Here is a 23,691-nt window from a genome sequence, read left to right on the forward strand (position 1 = left end):
CCCAGAACAATTCTTTTATTCAAAAACTGCTGGTTTGTGAATTTCCTCCTTCCCTCACTGAGGCTAGAAAACCATTCCTGATGGGAACTGCAGGGCCTCCTCGGGGGGAGCCCACCTAGTGGGTGGTTAGGATGGGCAGCAGTGAAAACACTCAGCCAAATGCCCAGTTCTGTACCATAAACAGCAGGGAGGAGGGATGGGGAGAGAAGAGAGTAGGACAGTGCAAGGCCAGAAACCCCAGAGGGGACCCTCATACTGGCCTGGTGGATGGAGGAAAGGAAGGCCGGCCCAGCTGCAGTCTTGGGCAGCTTGCTCTGGGTCATGCTGCCCCCTGTTGGCTGCTGCCACTGCTACCTTCTGCCTTCAGATTCTAACTACAAGGTCCCTGTCCTATGGACAGGCGGGTCCTGAAAGCCCTGCTACCCAGGGAGTCCGCATTCTGATGCCTCTACTTGGGGATGTCCTTCAATGAGGGATACGTGGAACGTCCACATGGGGCTCTCCCTCTTCATGCTCTGTTCACTCTCACTGAGATTCCCTGGAACCCAACTCTGCAAACTGTAGCCCAACTAAGATTATGGCAAAGTTCTCACTGGAGGCAGGTGTGTGGAGAGCGGGTCAAGTCTAACTGCCCCTAATGTCTCATGCGGGTGAGGGTCCTTGGCTCTCCAACCAGGCCCAGGAGCCTCCTACCTTCCTTCTGCTAAGCCAGGAAGGCGCTTGGCTCAGCCAGCGTGTGCCTGCCATGGTTTGCCATGTGCCCTCCAGAAGCCCCCGTGGCCCAGCCTTTAAGTCCTTCTATCAGTCAGCCTCTGGGGTTGGTCATATCAGCCATGTGCCTTCAGATGAGTGCGGCAGCAGATCACACACGCCTGTGAAAGTGAGATCCTTGGAGTGAGGGGCTTGTGGCCCATAGCACTTCTGTGCTCCCAACAAGGAGGCCTGTCCCTTTGACACTCTGGCCAAGTAGATCTCCAGGGTCTTGAGCAGCCGCCTTGGGCTCTTCTTGGCCAGTACTTCCAAATCTGCAACAGAGAGCGTTAGGGAACAAAAAGCTTGAGGGGACTTTGGACTGCACAACAGTCAGGGCCTAGCAGCTCTAGGGAGCACCCCCAACCCAGATCCTACAGAGAGAAGGGTGAAGGAGTCTTCTAGATGGAGAGGGCATCCAGGAACCAGGCAGAGCCACAGGGACCACACACTTTGCCTTGTCTGTCAGAGTTGTGACAATCTGAACTCTGAATGGTCAGTCCAACTGTTGGACCTAGCTTTTGATTCAGGAAACATGATCACCAGAGGTATAAGGCCAGAAAGGCAGGAGTGTGGTAGCAGAGAAAGGAGAGCTAGCAGATCCAGAGGGTGGGCTGATGAAAGCTTTGGGGAGCTGGAACTTGAGAAAGTGTGAATTGGGGTTGGGGGAAGGGAACTACAGCCAAAACCAGTGTACAACCACTCTGGGTCCCTGCACCTGGGGACGCTAGGAGTTCAGGAGCTGGGCCTCCCAGAAGAAAGAGCATACCTTTGAGAACAAAGCCTGAGTCTGAGATGGTCTTCTGCTGCGTCCTCCAGACATGCGCGAGGCGGAGAAAAGTGGCGGCATAGAAGCTGTTCACCACCGGGATCACCTTTTGCTGCCGATTACACTCCCTGCAGGACAAAGGAGGTGATCTGCTTAGCAGTGGACAAAGGCTGACCCCTGGGTGCCCTCCCACCCTATTCCCCAGGGGAGCCGTTCCCCAGGCAGTCCTCCCATCTGAGGTCAGGGTTGGGGAGGAGAGATGGGCTGGAAGACTGGTGCACGGGGACTTTCCAGAACCCCCAGGAGCCAGCAGGAGAGGAAGAGGGCTGGGGAAAATAAGGCAGAGGTGGGGAGAAACCAGCTGGCCAGGGGGTGAGCAGTGTGGGCACTCACCTGGAGAGACACTCCTCCCTTAAGGCCTGGATTGCGATGCGAGTGATGTTGATGGACATCAGACAGAAGGGGAATTGCTGGAATGGAGGGGGCGCCAGGTCAGTGGCAACCCAGGCTCTTGCCCTCTGTGTTTCCAATCATCCACAACCTCATGTGGCCCACAGGCAGTAAGAGCAATCATGGCCCAGAGGCAGCAGCTGATTTATAGATGCTTATGCTTAATTTTCACAGTAGTCTTTTTTCCCATCTTACAGTTGAGGAAACTGAGGCTCAGTGACCTTAAATAACTTTCCTAAGGCATTGCAACCAGGATCCCAACTGAGGTTAATTCACTCCAAAGCTGTGCATAACCCCTGTGCTAGTTCTCCAGCCTCTTCAACAGTCTGACCCTTTAGCTCTCCTTGGCCTTCACTAGACCACTGTGTGTGCCGCTCGTGGACCACATCACTCCTGGGCTTAGGATGAACACCAGAGGAGTGAGGCTCGGTTATCTAACTCTATAGATTCTTAAAAATCTCTTCTCCCCTTCCCTAGGCTTCTGGTTATTTGACTACTTATAAACACTTCATCCAAAAGCAGACAGAAAAAGTGCAAGTGGGTAGAAAGTCAGCCTTGACTTGCTGGCACCCCTCATCTCTCAATGACACAGAGGCCTGAAAACCAGCTGCACAGGTTGAACTCCTGAGAAGGGGCAGAATGGGGTCCAGCAGGGTGCTTCACCAGGACGGGCCTCAGAATCCCCTGGGGGGTCCGATTTAATGCTTTATTTTTGGAGGGGCAAGTTCCTTCCCATTCTTTAACAACAAAAAACCAAGCAAATGAAAAGGGTTTTCTTCCAGGGAATTTGTAAATATTACACGTTTGTTTCTGCTGTTGCACACACACAAGGACATCCACTGACAGAGACACACATCAGCACATTCCTTAGTCTACAGCAAGAGCCAAAGTCTATTTATCCCATCTGCTTCCTGTGAAAAGAAAAATCCATTACAGTATGACGTAGAACTGTGCTGTCTAGTATGGTAGCAACTAGCCACGTGTAGCTATTTAAATGTAAATTAACTAAAAATTAAATAAAATTAAAAATTCAACTCAGTCATACTAGACACATTTCAAGTGCTCAATAGCCTCATGTGCTTAGCAGCTACTATGCTGGACAGCGCAGATATAGAATATTTCCGTCACTGCAGAAAGTTCTGTTTGACAGCACTGAACTATAGAGGGTCTTCTGGCTCCGCAAAGATTTTTCCCAGGGTCTTCCAGGACACCTGGACTCCAGCTCTTGGCTTGGCCACCTGCTAGCTGTTGTGTCCTTAGGAAGGCCATCCAAACTCTATTGAGACTCAGCTTTCCCCTCTCTCCAAACATAAAAGGAAATAAACTTGGAGTGCTGTGCAGAAAAGAGTTAACACAGCAGGCCTACTGTCCTCAGAAAGTCCCACTTACACGGTTGGCTTTTGCCTAGCATCTGAGAACCTGGATTTCGGGAGGGTTCCCGCCATTCCCTCAGGATGACTCACTGTGCCTAAACTGTTGTGTAAACAGCATGGTTTATGCTGAACACCTGCTTTCCCTCTGTGATTCTGGAATTTTGGTACATGCCACACAGATGGTGCCTGCATGACCAGCCCCCAGTAAAAGCCTTGGGTACTGAATCTAATGAACTCCCCTGGTGGGCAACATTTCACATGTTGCACAATTCAGTGCTGGAGCAATTAAGTGTGTCCCGTGAGATTCTGCTGGGAGAAGACTCTTGGACGCTTTCGCCTGGTGTCCTCTGGACTTCGTCCCATGCGCTTGTTCCCTATGTGGATTTTGCTTTTGCTGTACTAAATCATAGCTGTGAGTCTTCCCAGTGAATCACTGAACCGGGGGTGGTCCTGGGCACCCCGAGAAAAGTGCCATGCTGGGTGGAGTCAAGTCATTAATCATTACAAAAACTCTAGGAGATAGGTTTTACTAACAACAGTTTACATTTTCTATTATCCCACAAGCTACCTCAGAGTTGTTCCGAAGAGTAATCTGGATCTCATATGGAAAGTACTAAGCACAGTGCTGGCCTAAGTGGGTGCTCACAAATGTTTATAGTTATCATCCTTGCCTCAACCTGGGTAGCTGGGGTGGGCAGCAAGGCATTTATACCTTCATGGACTGCCTATTCAATTTTCATATCTACCTGTGTAATAGTTCCCCTTCCCTTGATTTTTTTCAGTCTAAAAATAAATATGGGGGCTGACCCGGTGGCACAGTGGTTAAGTTCGCACGCTCTGCTTCAGCGGTCCGGGTTCACAGCTGTGGATCCCAGGTGCAGACCTACACCACTCATCAAGCCATGCTGTGATAGCATCCCACATACAAAATAGAGGAAGACTGGCACAGATGTTAGCTCACGGCCAATCTTCCTCAAGCAAAAAGAGGAGGATTGGTGATGGGTGTTAGCTCAGGGCCAATCTTCCTCACCAAAAAATAAAATAAAATAAAAAGAGATTCATATTAATACATATGTAAATAAGGGAAAGAACATGGTAGCAACGTAATTAACAGAGGCTCTAAACCTAGTGTTCATTCACTCTCGGGAACATTCTTATAAAGCCCAGTTATTAAAAAGCAGTGAAGCGGTGCCAGCCTGGTGGCACAGCGGTTAAGTGCGCACGCGCCACTGCAGTGGCCCAGGGTTCGCAGGTTCGGATCCCAGGCACGCACCTGTGCACTGCTTGTCAGGCCGTGCTGTGGCAGCATCCCATATAAAGTAGAGGAAGATGGGCACAGATGTTAGCCCAGGGCCAGTCTTCCTCAGCAAAAAGAGGAGGATTGGCATCGGATGTTAGCTCAGGGCTGATCATCTTCAAAAAAAAGGCAGTGAAAAATTGGAATTCAGATCTAAATGTCTTCTTTCCTCCAGCAATTCCCTTGGACCTGAAAAGTGTTGCTTTGAGCTAAAATACTACACTGAGGCTGTGTTTAGGGAACTGACTAAAAGACAGCAGAGGAAATCAGACCTACATGCCTCACGTTTGGGCTTATACACCTTTGAACTCTAAAGCAGGAACTAGATCATCGTTTGTGGCTGCTGCTGACATGGCCCCAGCCCTGGAGATTCCAATTCAGGAGTTCTGGGGAGGGGCCTGGGCATCTGCACCCCCCAGGTGACTCTGAAGTATGCTGCTGGCTGAGAACTGCTGCTGTGAGGAGCCCACCGCCAGGCCAGTGTCAGGAGATGTGGTTTTGTAGGCCCCGCTTCACCACTTACTAGCTACCCAGCTTTGCGCAGAAACACTTTACCTCTCTGATCCTCACATTCCTTTGCTGGAAAACGAAGATTTATAAGGACCCATCTTTGATGGAATGAAATAAGGCATGGAAACTGCATAGAAGGCTATACGCGTTGTTGTATACGAGTAAGCATTTTTATAAGGTGCTTCCATGCTCGCCAGCGATTAGCCCGATGCGCCCTGCAGCTCTCAGTGTCTGTGCGATAGCACTGCTTCTCGGGACGGTGTGCGCTAAGCGCTTCCATACTACTGGGATTCATGGGAGTCCTGGGGTCCCCCCAGCATTTGTGGGTTTTGGTCAATTCCGCTTTGGCAGGACGTACCACGGGTCCCTGGAACTTCAGCTCTCTCATGGAGAGAACAGGACTGGCTGCTGGCAGGCTGTGTCCCTCACCTGTGTTTCTGATCTTATCCATGCCTCCTGGAAAACTCTGTTTTCAAGGTCAAGTTTTACTTTAAAACCCTGGAATTACTTATAGTTCAAGGAATTATAAAATAAAGCTGGAAAGGACCTTAGAATCATTTAGGCCAAACCTCTTATTTCATAGGAGAGCAAATTGAGGCCCAGAGAAGTTCAGTGAATTGCCTCAAATCATAGCTAATAATAAGACTGCAGGGGCCGGCCCCGTGGCTCATCGGTTAAGTGTGTGCGCTCCGCTGCTGGCGGCCCGGGTTCAGATCCCGGGCGCGCACCGACGCACTGCCTCTCCGGCCATGCTGAGGCTGCGTCCCAGGTACAGCAGCTAGAAGGATGTGCAGCTATGACATACAACTATCTACTGGGGCTTTGGGGGAGAAAATAAATAAATAAAATTAAAAAAAAAAAAAAAAAGAAAGACTGCAGATGGAACTAGAATCTAGCTTCCCTGACACCTACATCACCAGCCCTCTTATTTTGTTACATTAAGATGCTATTCCTTCTTATTGTCTGACGTGCATACTGTGGAGTAAACATATATCCCCAGTAAATTGCACAAAGGCCAGTTGGTGAGGGGATGAGAAACAGACTGGTCAAAGCGGTCAGTCTGGGTGTGTGACGATGAAGACCCAGGACTTCTGCTCTCATCCTGCTGTTCCCTCTGCCTGGGATGCCCCGCTCTCAGATATCTGCATGGTTTGCTCCCTCACCTCATTCAAGCCCATCCCTGAAAACAAATGAGGGATTCTGAGTTGGCAATAACCCTCTACCCTGGCTTCCATATTTCTGCAGGAGGGTCTTAAAAGAGAGCCTTCACAAAGCACAAGAAGGGAGACACTGAGGTCACAGATGATTTATAGGAAATCATTAGCTGTGGGATCATTTCCCCTCTCTGGGTCTCCATTTTCCTACCTCTAAAATGAGGGGCTGGACCAGTGATTGCTAAGATATGCCTCAACCTCTGGGAGTCTGTTACAATGAAGCAGTGTTGCTATAAGAGATCACTCTGTTTCACAAGCTGACTGGGCCAGTTCTCAGACTTGACCTGGACATTACCTGCCTGCATCATGAAGACCAGAGAATATGCCCACATTCTCAACTTGTGGCGTCCTGATATCTCTCAAGACCAGGAACTCACCAAGTCCCACTCTTGCCTCCTCCAGTGTTTCCTGGAAAAGACTAGCAGATGTGAAGCCTTAAAGTTTAATGGGTGTTTTTCCCCAAAAGATACAGAGATATTCAGTAAAGGTTAGAAATGAAAAACTGCCCAGGTGGCAGGGACTGTATGATTAACTGGTTTGTATTCAGAAGTTTTGGATTCAAACAGTGATCCACCTTACTAACGGTTGTGTGTGTGTGTATTTGTGTGTGCATGCAAGTGCAGGTATGTATTCAACTGATTTAAAAAATATAAGATGTATTTATGTATGTATATATTATATACATAAGATGTATAAATGTATTTGTACTCATGGAAATCAAAAGTTACTTTGATACCAACACTCACTGAATGACTAAAGTCACTGGCACTTTACATAGTTTATCTCCAACTTAGAATAACTCTAGAGTTGGAATTATTTTCTCAGGTTATAAAGGAAGAAGCTGAGGTTCTGAGACTTAAGTAATAGGGCCAAGAGAATTAAGTCATGACACTGTTATTACAACAGTCTGTTCTTGCAGCTCAGGCCTGCTCAACTCCAGCCCTCTAAGGCAAAATGATCTGATTAAAATGCTGCAGGTCTGACCTTCAGCCGCTCAGTCTTGGGCTCCTCTCCCCTGGACAGTGTCAAAGCACACCACCTTCCTGTGAGTGCTACTGGGGGCTGGGACAGCTCTGCTCACCACGGAAGACCCCTCCTATTAGAGTCGGGAGTGAACCAGTGACACAAACATACATTCAAAGCTTGGTCCACGGAGAGGGCCTAGAAGCAGTGAGATCTTAATAGCAGTGAGAACACCTCGCTCAGATCTTGGTTTCTGAATATCATTCTCCAGTTAAAGGAACAAGAACTCCCTGGAGTAACAGTTGATTCCAGGGCTGGGAATCATACAGGGAAAATACAAGATGAGCCTAGAGCACTTTTTGGTGTCCAGAGAGTCAAAAAGTGCTCAAAAAAAGATAGGGCATGCTGAAAGGGCACAGGTACCAACCTGAAAGAGCTCCTAAAATGGCCAAAGCTGAAACAATTTGAGCAACAAAATAAATAATGATAGTGTTGGGTTATAACCCATCAAATAAAATAAATAAATACTTCTGCAACTTTTCTGTCAATCTAAAATTATTTCAAAATAAAAAGTTAAAAAAATGGCCCAGTGCATTGGGCAAAGACTAAGCCTCTCCACGATGGTCTGCCTCAATAGTTAGGGGTGAAGGTGGGGGTCCCAAGCACCCACGCTTTCCTTCATTCCAGTGCTCGGCTTCATCGCCCCCACCATTTATCTTGAATGTATCGGGGCTAATTTCACTTTGCTCTTTACATCTTTTTATGGCGCTTACTACAAACCCCTCCCCCAGACTCCCAGGTCATGCCTGGCTCCCTGCACTCCAGGCTTCATAAGGCTCTTAGTCTGTCCCCATCTTTCATCCCTCCCCAGTTCCCAAAACCTGGCCACTGTACCCCGGAACAATGATAATTATTAGGGCACAGAGCCCCTGTCACGCTGATAATGATGCCATTATCAGCAAATTTCCCCGTAAATATTCAACCTATTCTGAAACCTGGCTCTCTGCAGAGGAGGACACTTTCCCTGTCAAGTGCTGGTGGTTTTTCCTCCCCTTCACCGGGCTAGGAGGTGGGGAAGAGATTATTCTTCGGCTATCAGACCATTTGGCCCCCTCCTCCCTATAAGCCCCCAGCTTCGAGTTTCACGTTCAGATTACATTACTCACTTGCAAATTTTCTGTACATGTGAAATTATATGAAAATAAAAAGTACCAAAAAATACCCTTCCCCCACCAGCTACACCCCATTTTTTTGCTCCCTTTTGCAACAAAATTCCTTGAAAAGGTTGTTACTGTGTCTAATTCCTCTCTCCCATCCCCTCTTAAAACCTAATCTAAATCAGGGGCTTTTGTTTCTAACATCTCACTGAAAATGTTCTCATCAAGGTCCTCCACACAGAATCTAATTCTTAGTCATCAGGCAGCACCGTCTAACTCAGTGGGTCATGCCCTGCTCCTCATACCGCTTCCAGAACTCTGTACTCTCCTGGTTTCTCCTACTTTCCACCCCCTTCTTCTCCCCATCCCCTTAATGTTAGAGTGGCTCAGGGCTTGGTCCTTGGTCCTCTCTTCTGTCTACACTCATTCTCTTGAAAATCTCATTCCAGTTTCACAATAAATACGACCTAGGGGGCCGGCCCAGTGGTGTAGCTGTTAAGTTCGTGTGCTCCGCTTCGGTGGCCCCGGGTTTGCCGGTTAGGATCCCAGGTGCAGACCTACACACAGGCTATCAAGCCATGCTGAGGCGGCATCCCACATAGAAGAGCCATGAAGGACATACAACTATGATACACAACTAAGCATTGGGGCTTTGGGGAGAGAAAAAAAAAAAAATTAAAAAAATAAAATTAATAAAATATAATCTATACCAGAACCCCTGGAGGGCTTGTTAAAACAGATTTCCGGGTGCCACCTGTAGTTTCTGATTCATGATGTCTGGGGAGGGGCCCCAGAATTTGCATTTCTAATAAGTTCTCAGGTGATGCTGATGCTGCTAGCCTCGGGACAGCATCTTTAGAGCCACCGATCGGTGCTGACAATTCCCAAATTTTAATCTCTAGCCAGACCTTTCTCCCTAACACCATACTCATACATCCAATTGCTTACCCAACATTTCCACTTGGAAGTCTAATAAAGTTCTTAAAATTTATATGCCAAACTGAACCCCCCAAACTTGCTCTCTTTTCCATTTCAGTTGATGGTCACTCTGTCTTCCAGTTGCTCAGACTAAAAATCATCATTGACTCCTCTGCTTTTCTTACACCCATATCCAACCCATCAGAAAAACATGCTAGCTCTACTCTCTTAAGTCCATATGCTGGAGATTCTACATCCAGAATCAGGCCACTTCACACCACCTCCTCTGAAAATACTCTGGTCCAACCACCATCATCTCTAACTCAATTATAAAAGCCGTCGCTATAGACTGTTCTCAACCTAGCAGCTAGTAGGCTCCATTAAAAAATGCTAAGTTGGATCATGTCACTCCCGGCTGCTGAAAACCCTCATTTTACTCAAGTAAAAGCAAAAGTCCTTGGGCCTGCCCCGTGGCTTAGCGGTTAAGTGCGCGCGCTCCGCTGCTGGCGGCCCGGGTTCGGATCCTGGGCGCGCACCGACGCACCGCTTCTCCGGCCATGCTGAGGCCGCGTCCCACATGCAGCAGCTAGAAGGATGTGCAGCTATGGCATACAACTATCTACTGGGGCTTTGGGGGAAAAAATAAATAAATAAATAAAATTATAAAATTAAAAAAAAAAAAAAAAAAGCAAAAGTCCTTATCAGAGCCTACCAGCCCAAGGCCATCTGGTCCCTGTGACCCCAAGACCTCCTTTCCTACAGCTCTCCCGGGCTCCTTCCTCCTGATGGCGTCCCTGCTGTTCCCTTACATGTCACATGCTCCTTCCTTGGGACCTTTGCTCTAGCTGCTCCCTCTACGTGGGCTGCTCTTGCCTCAGATCCCAGCCTGGATGACATCCTCACCTCCTTCAAGGCTGGGCTGAAGTCTTGCCCTCTCATGAGAGCTCCCCTGATCACCCCAAAAGTACTGTAACCACTCCTCACATTCTCCTAACCTTACCCTATTGTTCTTTCTCCTAGCACTCACCACCCTTCACATGCGCCACCACTTATGGGTGCATTATGCGTATTGTCTTATCTTCTCTGCTGGAAGGATCTTTATCTGTTTTGCTCACTGATGTATCCCAAGCACCAAGAACAATAACCAGCACAGGGAATGCCGAGTAAATATTTGTTTAGTGAATGAATTCCAGGTCTCATGCATCTGGGATAGACGAATGGCAGGAAACAGGTCAAATTTGTTTTGTACAATGGCGGGACTACCACCTTTTACTACCTAGGAAAACCATCAAACCCAACCCAAGAGAGCAGGCCTGGACAGAGACCGAGGGCTGCAGAAGCTACTTCTGGCCTGTCAGTAAGTCCATGTGTCACGTGACCCTCGGAGGCAAACTTTCTCCTCTGGGGCACATAAAGTCTAACCCCCTCCTTCAGGGTCAGGAGAACCCACCGATACTGAGCAAGGGACTTCCTCAGGGAGGGCAGTGAGTTGAAATACTAACAACACAGTTGTGCCTAGTGCTTTTGGACAACATCTCATTTAATTTTCCCAACTATCCAACTGAAGTTTCCATGATTTCTGTTCTACAGATGAGGAAACCAAGGCTCTGAGGAGGTCAGGCACTTGCTTGAGACACAAGCTAATGAGTGGTGAAGCTCAGATTCCAGCACAAGTCAGGCTGAGAGGGGAAGCCCATTCCGGGTTTGCCTCAGTTGTTCTGAGAGCCCTCACCAACTAGAGATATCTACCCGTGAGGCCCTTCTGGCTTCCCAGGACTGCCCTGCGCCCAGCTTCTAGTTCCACAGCCCTCTCCTTTGGCTTCCCACCAAAGCCCCACCTGGATATGGTGACGAGACAGGCGGAAAATCTCCTGGGCCATCAGCAAGGTCTTTGAGTCCATCACCAGGTACAGCAGATGCAGGAGGGCAAGAAAGCCTGCTCCTCTCAGATCTGTGGCTGGATTTGCTCCTATAACAGAAACCATGAGGAAATTGAGGGTGACGGTGAGCAATGCTTCATGAAATTCCTGCTCCTGTCAGCTTCAAGGACTTGGTTCCCTTTGTCATAGGCTGAGTGGGGAGCCTGGACTTCCACCTCTGCCTGACTGTAACAAGGTGACCCTTAGCTCCACCAGCATAGGTCAGAGAAGTGGGGAGCTGGAACTTATATTTCTCTCCAGTGCTAAGGAGCCTCCCACCTGCTCTGTGATGTCAGTGGAGCCTACACGGGAAGAATAATTAGGCACCCCTGCCCCTTCCAGCCAGTGGTATCAGTGGAGGCCAAATGGGGTACCTGGATTTCCACCCCCACCCAGCAATAATCAGGTGACACCCCTCTGCCCCCACTGGCTCATGTCAGAGGAGGCCTGCTAAAATAGAAGATTTGCCAGAGTGTCATTACATAAGACCCAAAATGTCTAGGATTCAATAAAAAATCACTTGTTACACCAAGAACTAGGAAAATCTTGTTTGAATGAGAAAAGACAATCAACAGATAGCAACACTGAGATAACACAGATGTTGGAATTATCTGACAAGGATTTTAAAGCAGCTGTTGCAGGCAGAATCATGGCCCCCAAAGATGTCTTCATCCTAATCCCCAGAACCTATGAATATGTTACACAGCAGCAGGGCAAGGGGGGATTAAGACTGTAGGTAGAATTAAAGTTGCTAATTAGCACATACGGAGATTATGCTGGATTATCTTTTAAGGGTCCTTAAAAGCGAAAGAGGGAGGCAGGAGCACAGAGTCAGAGAAAGAGATGTGAGAACAGAACCAGGCTCAGGGAGAAGCTATGTTCCTGGCTTTGAAGAAGGAGGAATGCAGGTGGCCTCTAGAAGGTGGAAAAGGCAAGGAAATGGATTCTCTCCTAGAGCCTCCACAAAGGAACGCAACCCTGTGACACCTTGATCCTACCCCAGACAGAAGACCTGACAGACTTCTGAACCACAGAACTAGAAGATAATAAATTTGTGCTGTTTGTTGTTTTAAGCCACTAAATTTGTGGTAACTTGTTGCACCAACAATAGAAAACTACTATAGCAGCTATCATAAAAATGCCTTTGATAAGCAATTACAAACATGCTTTGAAAAAAATGAAAAAATAGTGTCAGTAAAGAAATATCAGATAGAAAGAAGAACTAAATAGAAAATTTAGAACTGAAAAATATAATAACTAAAATTAAAAACTTGCTGGATGGGCTCAACAGCAGAATAGAGATAAGAGGGCCGGCCCTGTGGCTTAGCGGTTAAGTGCGCGCACTCCGATGCTGGTGGCCCGGGTTCGGATCCCAGGCGCGCGCCAATGCACCGCTTCTCTGGCCGTGCTGAGGCCACGTCCCACATGCAGCAACTAGAAGGATGTGCAACTATGACATACAACTATCTACTGGGGCTTTGGGGGACAAATAAATAAATAAAATTATAAAAAAAAAAAGAATAGAGATAAGAGAGGAAAGAATCAGTGAACTTAAAGATGGAAAAATAGAAATTATCCAGTCTGTTGAACAACAGAAAGAAAAAACAAAACAAAATAAACAGAGCCTTGGAGATCTATGAACTATAACAGAGATCCAAAAAAATGAACAGAGCCTCTGGGATCTGCGGAACAATAACAAAAGAGCTAGCATTTGTGTCGTCAGAATGCCACAAGAGAGGAGAAGGTGTGGGGCTGAAAAATGTACTCAAAGTAATAATGGCTGAAAATTTACCAAATTTGGCAAAAAACGTAAACCTACAGATTCAAGAAGCTGTGCAAACTCCATACAGGATAAGCCCAAAGAAATCCATACTAAGACACATCATAGTCAAACTCCTGCAATAAAGACAACAACAACAAAAGATCTTAAAAGCAGAGAGAGAGAAACAACTCCTTTTATCAGGGAGGAATAATTCAAATGACAGCAGATTTCTCATCAGAAACCATGGAGGCCAGAAGGAAGCAGCACATTCTTCAAGTGCTGAAAGGAAAGAACTGTCAACCTGGAGTTCTACATTCAGAGAGATTATCCTTCAGGAGTGAAAGGGAAATCAAGACATTCTCAGATGAAGGAAAATAAAGAGAATTTATCACCAGCAGACCTACCTTAGAAAATGGCTAAAGGAAGTTCTTGAAACAGAAAGGAAATGATAAGAGAAGGAATCTAATCTTGGAGTATCAGAGAGGAAGAAAGAACAATGGAAAGAGTAAATATATGGGTAAATATATAGTTTTTAAAAAACTCTCCTCTGGAGTTTTTTAAATTGATTGTTGAAACAAAAATCATAACAGCGATGTGATTCTCAATGTATACAGAGGAAATGTTTATGACAATTATAGACAAAATAGACACTCTATATTATAGATAGTAAAATGACTTAAACGTGTTGTCAATACCAACGGACTACCAATTAATTATGGGTACATAAAGGTTCCTTTTTAAATTAAGATATTTTCCCATTCTATACTAATTTAATTGGACATGATTTTGAAAGAACAGTATCACTCTCCAAAAACAGGTGAAATTATTTTGTTTCACTCAAAAAATAAAATAATATAAAACAAAATTTTCATCAATATTAAAAGAGGAAAATGAAAAAACTAGATTCCAAATCATATCACTACAATGCTTTCCATCTCACTTAGAGTAAATGTTTTACAATGGCCTGCAAGGACACAAGTGAACTTTTCTCCCGTCACTCTTTCCGCTTCAGTCACACTCCTCGCTATTTCTCAAACAGAGCAAGCATGATCCACCTCAGGGCCTTTGCATTTGCTGTACCCTCTTCCTGGCATGCTTTCCCCCGGTATCCCATCTTATGGCGCTGGCATGACAGGAAGAGGACTCTCTGGGCTCTCACTCTAGTACTGGAGTCAGGGGTCAAATAAAAGAAGATGAACCATTCCTCTCTCTTACCCTGAAAGCCCAGATCTTCCCAGTGGTCTCCGTGAAGGGCACAGTCAAACTTGGAGCCGGTCAGCTTCTTGTAGATGGTCTGGAGGACTCTGCCATGCACTGGGTCATGGCTATCCAGGCCACCTGTCCCAAAACACACCCCCACTCTCTGTCAGATTGCCCCTCAGGGGAGGACTGAGTCTTTCTCAGACAACAGTTCAGCCAACATAGATCTGGACTGTGCTCAAGACACCCTGATCTCCCCTCAGCTCCCACTCTCCCCCACAACATGGCACATGCAAGACCCCTGGCTTAGCCTCAGGAACTGGGGGGGCAAACAGTGCTCTCTGCTTGACCACATACGCAATGCCTGCTTTGTGGCAGCAGCTGTGTACTCACACTGGGCAATGGTCAGGACCAAGTCCCTTTCTTCACGGAGGCCCTGGTGGAGCTTTGGAGGCCCGAAGAGGCAGTGCCGGAGGGCGGCGAGCCCAGTCCTTCGAATAGTTGGCTGGATTCTTTTCTGGGGAAGAAGTTGCAAGCAATGGGCAGAGTGCTGGGTTCACCTGCTTTAATGAACTTACCACCAGCGGACCGTTCTTCCAGAAAGTAGTTCCCTCCAACTAACTGGCTGATCTCTGGGCCAGGGGAAGGGGGCAGAAGCTGTGAAGCACCTGCTGAATCTCTGGAGACAGGATCTTCCAGCTCCCAGGTTCTTTGTAAGCAGAAAGAGATGTCCCTAAGCATAGGCATCATTAGCCAGTTGTCTGCATTTGGTCGTTTGGGCTTTTCCAGAACTAGCTATTCCACTGACTGCCAAGAAGGCCGGAGGTGGCTGGCTGTGGGGACTCCCCAGTGTGGTCTGACCAAAGCCAGGCTGGGTTTCTCAGCAGGGCACTTCTACTCTCTGTATGTCTGTCTCTGTAAAGGACATAAATTGTGACGTCTGGCAGTCCTCTCAACTTCCAGGATGAGAAAGCCAGTGGGAAGGGGAGTTTAGGGGGCACTTCTTAGGAGGAAGATACCTCTGAGGAGTAGCTGGAGCCTTCTGTCCATACCACATCCAGCCCCTCCTAAACCAGGTCATGCCAACTTCTCACTGCTCAGGTCTTAGACATCCTGATTGTCGTAGCTTCTGGCTTTCTGGGTCCTATAAAGCAACCTGATTCCTGTCTTTTCAGCGTCCCTCTCTTGAACCAGCTTTCAGGTTGAAGATCTGAAATCACATTCCTCTAAACTTACTCATGGTCACTTCAAGATGCCCCAGAAAGCCTGCCAGCTTTTATTTGCCTCAGTGTTCCTTCTTTTTCCAACCCCATATTTTTTTAAATTCTCAAATAACTTCAGGTTCCCTGAGGGAATGGAAGATTTTCCTACACTGGCCATGAATTACTCAGCTCTCTGGTCGGGCTGCCTCGCTTCCCCAAGGAACTAGCTAGCATTTGATTTGACCTCCCCCTCTCTAAGAGGGAAGAGCGGGGAGCAGCTACATGGGCCTGTGTGTGACAGGGCCACACGAGCTGTGGGCACACAGTCCCAGAAAGGCCCCAGGGGCCCTGCATGAAACAATGGTCTCTGGCTGCCCATGATCCCGTGCCCCAAGACTTCTTAGGGGAGATAGGGCCTCAACTGGAAGCTTTCATCTTGCTTGCCCAGCGACCTATCCTGGTGGATGAGAAACCCGGCTCCTGGAAAGAAGGTGCTTTGCTTGTGACCCCAAACGTCCCTCCTTTCATACCTTGAAGGAGGACAGGTCCACGGTCTGGAAATGCTGCAGGGCCTCAGTGAAGGAGATTAGCTGCCCAGGCTGGTCTGAGCTGGCCTGGCTCCCTGTGGCAAAAGGGAAGACACTCCAGGTAGTCACTGTGTCAGCAAACGTTTCAAGGGCCTTCTGGCTGTCACCTCTAAGCCACTGACTTCAGCTGCAAACATCAGACACCAACAGCTGCAACAAGTCCTCTTTCAGGGAGCTCACATTATCTGCTGGGCCAACTCCCTTTCCAGACTGGGCTGTTCAGAGGCTTGCGGGGCCAGCCTCTGCAGTGAGGAGGGGTAGATTCGCCCTGCACGGGGCTCCCTACAATCCACTGCTCTGTGAGGGGGCAAGTCCTGGAGTAGATTCCCATGTAGGAGGGTGCCAAGGTTTGTTTAGGGGCCTTTCCTAATTTCCACTTTGCCCTTTCTCACACCCTGTATATGAATGACCCCCTCTCCATCTTTTGTTACAGTTCACAGGGAATTAACTTATCACTTAGCAATATAGGTGATGGCTGACACAGTCCACTGTAACATCTCTCCACGAGCTCAAGTGGGCCTCAGGCTAGATATGGGTCCTAGTTCTACCCTCCTATAGCTCCTTCCAAACCTCTCAGAAAGGGACGTGAGACAATTTTTACCCAGCCCTCAGAGCCTTCCAGCAGATGGTTTCAGCACCATCTCCAGGGACTTCCTTGTACAGTGAACAACCTGCTCAACCTTATGCAGGGGCCCTGGCTGCCTCCTCCATCCTCCTGCTCAACCCCATCACCTTGCAGAAGCTGACCCTGACCAAGGTCCTCCCTGTCTTCTCTCAGGGCTGGGCAGATGGCAGCCCTTTCTCCGTGGCGCTCATTCCCTTTTCCTCCAGTGGGAGAATGTCATCATCTTTGGATTTGGAAAAGAGATTTCATTCTGTGTGATGTAGCCAAAATGAGAATTCTGTCTCCAAATCCCAGGGTCACAGAAACATCAGCGACACACGTGGACAGTGCCTGTACTAGCAGCTGGGCTGTGTGGGGACAGCACCATTCCTGCCGTTACCTGTCTCTGGCTGGATGTCGTCCACAGCTTCCCATTCTTCTTGGGCTCTGAGCACCTCTGTATTCACAACTGTAACAGCGAGAAAGGGAGACCCTCTGAGACCCAGGTATGTCTGGATTCCTGTTGCAGCCCCCAGGCCGTCCGTCTGCCTCGTGTCGTCACCCTCAGATACCCTCTTCACACAGCTGCCAGAGGGAGCTTTTGAAAAGGCAGAGCTGATGTCACCCCCTGCTCAAAATCCTCCAGAGATTCTCCATAACTCCCAAGATAAACCCAAACTCTTCAGCCCAGTGTCTAAGTACCTTCACAATCTGGATCCTTCTTACCTCTCCAGCTCTGCCCCAGGGCACACAGAGCTACCTGAAGTGTCTCAACGCCTCCCGCCTTTGGTGCCTTCGCACAGACTGCTGCTGTTCAGCTCCCTCTGCCAACAGTCAGCACCCCGGGGCCTCTCACCTTCAGCTCCAACCCCATCTGGGGTAGCTCCTTCCCATCCTTCAGCTGACTCTGATATCAGCCTCACCTGGATGCCTGCTTTGACTTCACTCGTCTGGATTTGGAGCCACTCCTCTGAGAGACCCTGACACCCAGTGCTCACCACAGTGTTGTCACGGTCTCTCCCACTGCACTGAGAGCTACGTGAGGTCAGAGGTCTCTGGAACCTAGCACAGTGCCTGACAGATGATAGGTGCTCAACGAACATTTGATGAATGAATGAAAGCACAATAAAAGGGGAAAAAAGCAGAAGAAAAGTAGCAAGATAGGTTCTCTATTGCCACCACGCAGCCCTTTTCTGCAAACCACAGCTGTTCACTCTCCAGCCCGAATTGCTAGTGGCGTGTCCTGTCACTGGCTTTTCAACAGGCTGTAGAGAACATCCACAGATAACGGGAAGGATGGCCAGACTGCAGTTCAATACCAAAACCGTGATCTCTCCAGCCTCAGCGGCAAAAGTAGCTTAGGACAGCTCCTCTCCGCCTCGCAGTCTTGGCTGGGGAGGCCACATGGCAGATTGTTTTGAAAGTGTACTTGCAACTTAAATAAAGTGCTACCAAAACTCAAAACACTAACAGATGAAGAGGAAGAGCGAGCTGCCGGGAAAGCAGTAGAGGACTGCGGCCGGGAAGCACCCTCGAGCCAAGCTGCTGGGGAACATCTCATCTCCACCACCTACTAGCTGTGCTTCTTCAGTCACGTTACTTAACCCTCTGGGATCACTCATGGAACTGTCGTGAGGATGACGGAACTCTTTAACTTCTTAGGCGAGAGTATGTGGCCCAGAGGTAAGTGCTCCATACGTGTTAGGCAGTATTACTGACACCGTCGTGGGTTTGGGTCCAGCAGGGTGGATAGCAGGCGGATAGGGTGGATAGAGGCAGCAGGTGAGACGGGTCCTGAACGTCTGGACTTCTAGGAAATTCAATCTCACCACCCCAGTCTGGGGTAGCAGACACTGAACCTCAGGACTTCCAAACTAGATAATTTCAACAGAATAGAGAATATTTGGGGCCAGCCCCGTGACTTAGTGGTTAAGTGCGGGCGCTCCGCTGCTGGCGGCCCGGGTTCGGATCCCGGGTGCGCACCGACGCACCGCTTCTCCGGCCACGCTGAGGCCGCGTCCCACATACAGCAACTAGAGGGATGTGCAGCTATGACAGACAACTATCTACTGGGGCTTTGGGGGAAAAAATAAATAAATAAAAATCTAAAAAAAAAAAAAAAAAAAAGAATAGAGAATATTCGACCTTCAATGGTGAAAAAAACAAAATTTACTTCCAGCGTGCTGGACCCTAAGGAGATGAAAAGAAGGGCCCAAGTGGCTAAACAAACAGAGCAGAGTGGAACAGCACAATGAGTGCTCATCATGACACTAAAGATGGCTCCTCACCCTTCCCGCCTCACCTACACCCAGCTTTCCTGACCCTTCACCCTTCAAATCCTCATTACAAGCAACTTGATAATCTCACCCTACACACCCTCATCTATAAACAACTTGACGGAAGGTTGTGAGCCAGGAGCAGAAACCTCACCAGCAAGGGCGTGGGAATTTGCTGTGACCACAGGAGAATCCACAGAAAGCACAAGGTCTCAACTAGCAATTGCAATTTGGTGCCTAAAAACTGGAGACAAACATCCAGACCATGTAAGAGCATCTCTTTCCTTTCCTCTTGGAACGAGGTAGACTCCTCCTGCATCTGAAGATGATCCTGACATAGATACTAATTTCCCCCCTGACTAACAGAAGAAAATGGAGGCAAAACACAAATCTCCAGGATAACAAACACAGCTCATACTGGTATGGTTCTTTATCTTTTTCCAACTGCCTCCTTTATTTAGGCTCTCTTCCACATACACATACAGTAAACAGCATTGCTGATTTAGTCAGCCTATTAACTTAAATTAGCTGAGAGAAATCTGAAAAAAAATTGTAATTGTTAAATACAATTAAAAATATCTGGCACAGGGCCGGCCCCGTGGCTTAGCGGTTAAGCGCGCGTGCTCCGCTACTGGCAGCCCGGGTTCGGATCCCGGGCACGCACCAATGCACGGCTTCTCCGGCCATGCCGAGGCCACGTCCCACGTACAGCAACTAGAAGGATGTGCAGCTATGACATACAACTATCTGCTGGGGCTTTGAGGGAAAAATAAATTTTAAAAAATTATTTAAAAAAAAATATCTGGCACATAAATGCCAGTTGTACTGAAATATAAAATATTTTGGCATTTAAGTCAAAATCACTAATAAATGTTAGGTTTCTCATCAGACATAAAGACAAAATTCCATCAAAGGAAACTTCATAGAACTCCAAGTAATTTTTCTATGTTAGAATATTTTTAACAAGCCCCATATTTTTGGAGATTACATTTTCAGTTTGCAGAATTTAAAGATAACAATACAAACCAATGAGCACTCACTATGATTTACATTCTGTGAACTGAGTACTTTATCTCATTTAATCCTTATAAAATTCCCATCATACAGGTTCTGATACAATCTTTATTTTTTTTATCATTATTTTTTTGTGAGGAAGATCAGCCCTGAGCTAACATCTGATGCCAATCCTCCTCTTTTTTGCTGAGGAAGATTGGCCCTGGGCTAACATCCATGCCCATCTTCCTCTACTTTATATGGGACGCCACCATAGCATGGTTTGACAAGTGGTGCCTCAGTGCGCGCCCGGGATCTGAACCCGCGAACCCAGGGCCGCCAAAGTGGAGAGCATGCACTTAACCGCTGTGCCACTGGGCCAGCCCCCACAATCCTTGTTTTACAGATGAGGAAACTGAGGGTTGGAAAAGTTAAAGAATGTGCATAAGGTCATGTAGTGGGGGGTAAGACAGTCAAGATTTAAACCAGAGATATCTGACTCCAGAACTGGTGTTTCATAATTGGTGAGTGTACCTTTCTGTGTAATAAATTAGCAAGTGGAATGAGCTTTAAATATAGTATAGGAAAGAATTATGTAAAGCAGATAAAATAGGATACGTTTTCAAAGCCTTTTCACATACACTGTCTCATTTGATGATCATAATATCCCTTTGAGGATAAAGGAGGTATTAATATTTCCACTGTAGACACAGAGATTTTATGATTTGCCCAAAGGCACATAGTAGGCCACTAGCAGGGCTAGATTAGAACTCAGGTCTTTCAACTCCTGATCCAGTGTTGATTCTAATTTTCCTTGAAGAATGATAAATCTATAAAATTCTGTAGGACAAGTAGCGAGAGAAAATCAAATGGTGAAAAGTAGATTCATGGGGAGCTCTGAGCTGGGTCCCACCCAGGCTCCAAGGGCCCTGAAGGGGACCTTACCACCTGGCTCCCATCCATCAGCTTCTGCTGTCAGGACCCGGAGGATGCCGTGGTTCTTCAACTCTGAGATCTGTAGGGGCAGTTACCTTTAGTGTGAGGGCAGAATCCACATCCCCCATCCACACAAGCAAGTCCCACCCGCTGTACTGAGTGTCCTTGAAACTGAGGCCAGAAAGATCTAGTCTTCCTCAATGTGTTGATTAAAGCCAATCATAAAGAGAGGCACATGGAAAACTCCAACTATGATGCAGAAGGTGGGTGATGTGGGGACAAGTATATGCTCTCCTTGAACAATAAACAAAAATTCACACAGCTCAAAGGAGACTGCGGTGTACCGCTGGTATTCCCGCTGCACTTTATATTCTGCTTCACTATAGCAACTATCTTACTAGATAGAGGTTGTTTTGCATGTTTGTGCCCCACACCCCCTCCCCCTGAGTGTGAGCTCCCCAAGGGCAGGGTCTATGCCATCCTGTGTCCCCGAGGCCTGGCATCACACAGCAGCATGCAACAAAAGCTTGTAAGGCAGGTGGTAGTGGGGTGTGGGTGAAACGTACAGGAATTTCTCTGAAAGCCAGCAGAGCACTGTTGTCCTTGTCATATGGGGGCCAGTACCCAGCACACATGCTTTCAACCTGTAAGACAAACCAGGGTCAACCACCCAGGCCCAGATCAGTCCTCCAAAGATGACAGCTTAAATGTCGCACCTTTTCCCAAAACCACACACAAAAAATGAACTCCTGAGAAGTTAACTACAAGGAATACTGTAAGGGAAAACCTCTGTTTAATATAGTCTTAAGAAAAACCTCAAAAAGTTTAGTTAATGTTATCTCAAAAACCTTATACATGGGGTCGGCCCTGTGGCTTAGCAGTTAAGTGCGCGCGCTCCGCTGCTGGCGGCCCGGGTTCGGATCCCGGGCGCGAACCGACACACCGCTTCTCCGGCAATGCTGAGGCCACGTCCCACATACAGCAACCAGAAGGATGTGCAACTATGACATACAACTATCTACTGGAGCTTTGAGGGGGGAAAGAAAAAAAGGAGGAAGATTGGCAATAGATGTTAGCTCAGAGCCGGTCTTCCTCAGCAAAAAGAGGAGGATTAGCACGGATGTTAGCTCAGGGCTGATCTTCCTCACAAAAACATAAATAAATAAATAAAACTGTTTAAAAAAAAAAAGCCTTACACAGATTTCTTGGCTATGTTAAAGTCTCAGGGCTCTGTGTGGGTGAAGTTCAGTGGAGTAGTTTCCTCACTTCTGGCCTTTCTGCTCAGCCAAACTTTTCCCCTATTAGAGCTTAAGAAAACCACTTGACCAACTTTTTGCAAATCATATCACCAATACAGGACTAATTTTCCTAATATGTTAAAAAAAAATCCTATGAATCAGTAAGGGAAAAAAAGACCCAACCCAGTGGAAAAACGGGCATGGATATGGACAGTTTATGTAAAAGGAAACACAAATCATTCTTAAACATATGAAAAGATGCTCAACCTTACTCATAATAAGAGAAATGCCAAATAAAACTATTCTGAGATGATGTTTTTCACTTACCATATTACCAAAGATCAAAAAGTGTGATAACACACTGTGTTGGCTAGATGCCAAGTGTTAAAACACCCTGGAGAGTAAATCGTTACCATGTCTATAGCTTGACAATACCTGACAAAATCATATATGCTCTGTACATTTTGGCCCTGCAATTGCATTCTAGGAATTTATCTAACAGATATACTCATTCATGTGCAAAATGACATGCTTACAGTGTCATTCACAGTAGCACTGTTTATAATAACAAAAGGCTAGAAAAACCCTAAATATCCAATAATGGACTAATTAAACAAATTAAAGCATAGCCGCTCAATGAGATCCTATATAGCCATAAAGAAGAATAAGAAAGTGCTTTATGGACAATATGGAACAATCTTCATGACATATTAAGTGAAAAAGCAAAGGGCAAAGTATATACACTATTTTACCATTTGATTTTTTAAAAATACATACACCTATTTGCTTGTCTCTGCAGAGACTATTTCCAGAATTATGCCCAAAGAAGTAGTAACTTTGCCTCCAGCAGGAAAACTGGGTGGCTGGGGGACAAGGGTGGAAGGCAGTTTTTTCGCTATATGTACATCCTCCGTACTTTTTGGATTTTGAACCACGTGAATGTGTTATTTTCTCTAAAATAAATTTAAAAAAATAACAATGAAAAGAAAATAATAAAGGAATCATTGCTTATGTCAAGGCCCTGGAATCCTAGATTATCCTGTTATTCTAATCCCTCCTACATATTTTTGCCAACTAACACTCCTTAAACACAGCTTTGATTTGTTTATGCCTGGGATGCAAGAATGGATATCTAAACACACCGCAGCTGAGCCAGCTCCTCATAACTGGCCTCATGGTGCCTAAGCACTATTATTTCCCACACTTGCTGCAGTTCCTCTCACCTCCATCCCTTGGGTCATGTGGTTTTCCTCCAGAATACACCCCCACCTCCACCTTCTCTGTGTCCTCTGGTCCCTTCAAGATCAGCTCTATCTCCCAACTGGGCTACAATGATCTCTCACTTCTCTAAGTCCTATAGCCCTTCTGCATGTAGCACAGGTTTCCCTGAAAAAGGCCTATCTCCCCACTCAAACTCTGCTGCTTTGAGGGTAGGAACCTTCTCTTACACTTCTTTTATATTTCCCACACCCGTTAGTACCAGGCACAAAATACGTTCTCATATTTTCTCATGATGTTCTCATGATGGTGATTCATTGTGCTGAACAACTCCCTGCAGGGGTCTGTGTACTCA

The 23,691-nt window shown here is 46.9% G+C and overlaps 1 protein-coding gene across 6 annotated transcripts in view; it reads right to left on the bottom strand.

Annotated features, from left to right (window-relative positions):
* Nucleotides 1-23,691, bottom strand: part of ELMOD3 (ELMO domain containing 3) — a 27,068-nt gene continuing 3,377 nt past the window's right edge. For all 6 annotated transcript variants that reach the window (XM_058550790.1, XM_058550789.1, XM_058550784.1 and 3 more), the window contains 10 exons: nt 21,447-21,524; nt 20,890-20,959; nt 17,076-17,144; nt 16,015-16,106; nt 14,676-14,799; nt 14,298-14,420; nt 11,240-11,370; nt 1,913-1,989; nt 1,520-1,647; nt 1-1,025 (listed from right to left, as the gene is read on the bottom strand). In XM_058550790.1, the coding sequence (XP_058406773.1) occupies nt 823-1,025; nt 1,520-1,647; nt 1,913-1,989; nt 11,240-11,370; nt 14,298-14,420; nt 14,676-14,799; nt 16,015-16,106; nt 17,076-17,144; nt 20,890-20,959; nt 21,447-21,515 (1,086 nt within the window). In that variant the 5' untranslated portion in view covers nt 21,516-21,524 and the 3' untranslated portion in view covers nt 1-822. The remainder of the gene's footprint in view (nt 1,026-1,519; nt 1,648-1,912; nt 1,990-11,239; nt 11,371-14,297; nt 14,421-14,675; nt 14,800-16,014; nt 16,107-17,075; nt 17,145-20,889; nt 20,960-21,446; nt 21,525-23,691) is intronic.

The sequence above is a fragment of the Diceros bicornis genome, chromosome 12, assembly GCF_020826845.1.
Source record: "Diceros bicornis minor isolate mBicDic1 chromosome 12, mDicBic1.mat.cur, whole genome shotgun sequence".
Taxonomy (NCBI): Eukaryota; Metazoa; Chordata; class Mammalia; order Perissodactyla; family Rhinocerotidae; genus Diceros; species Diceros bicornis.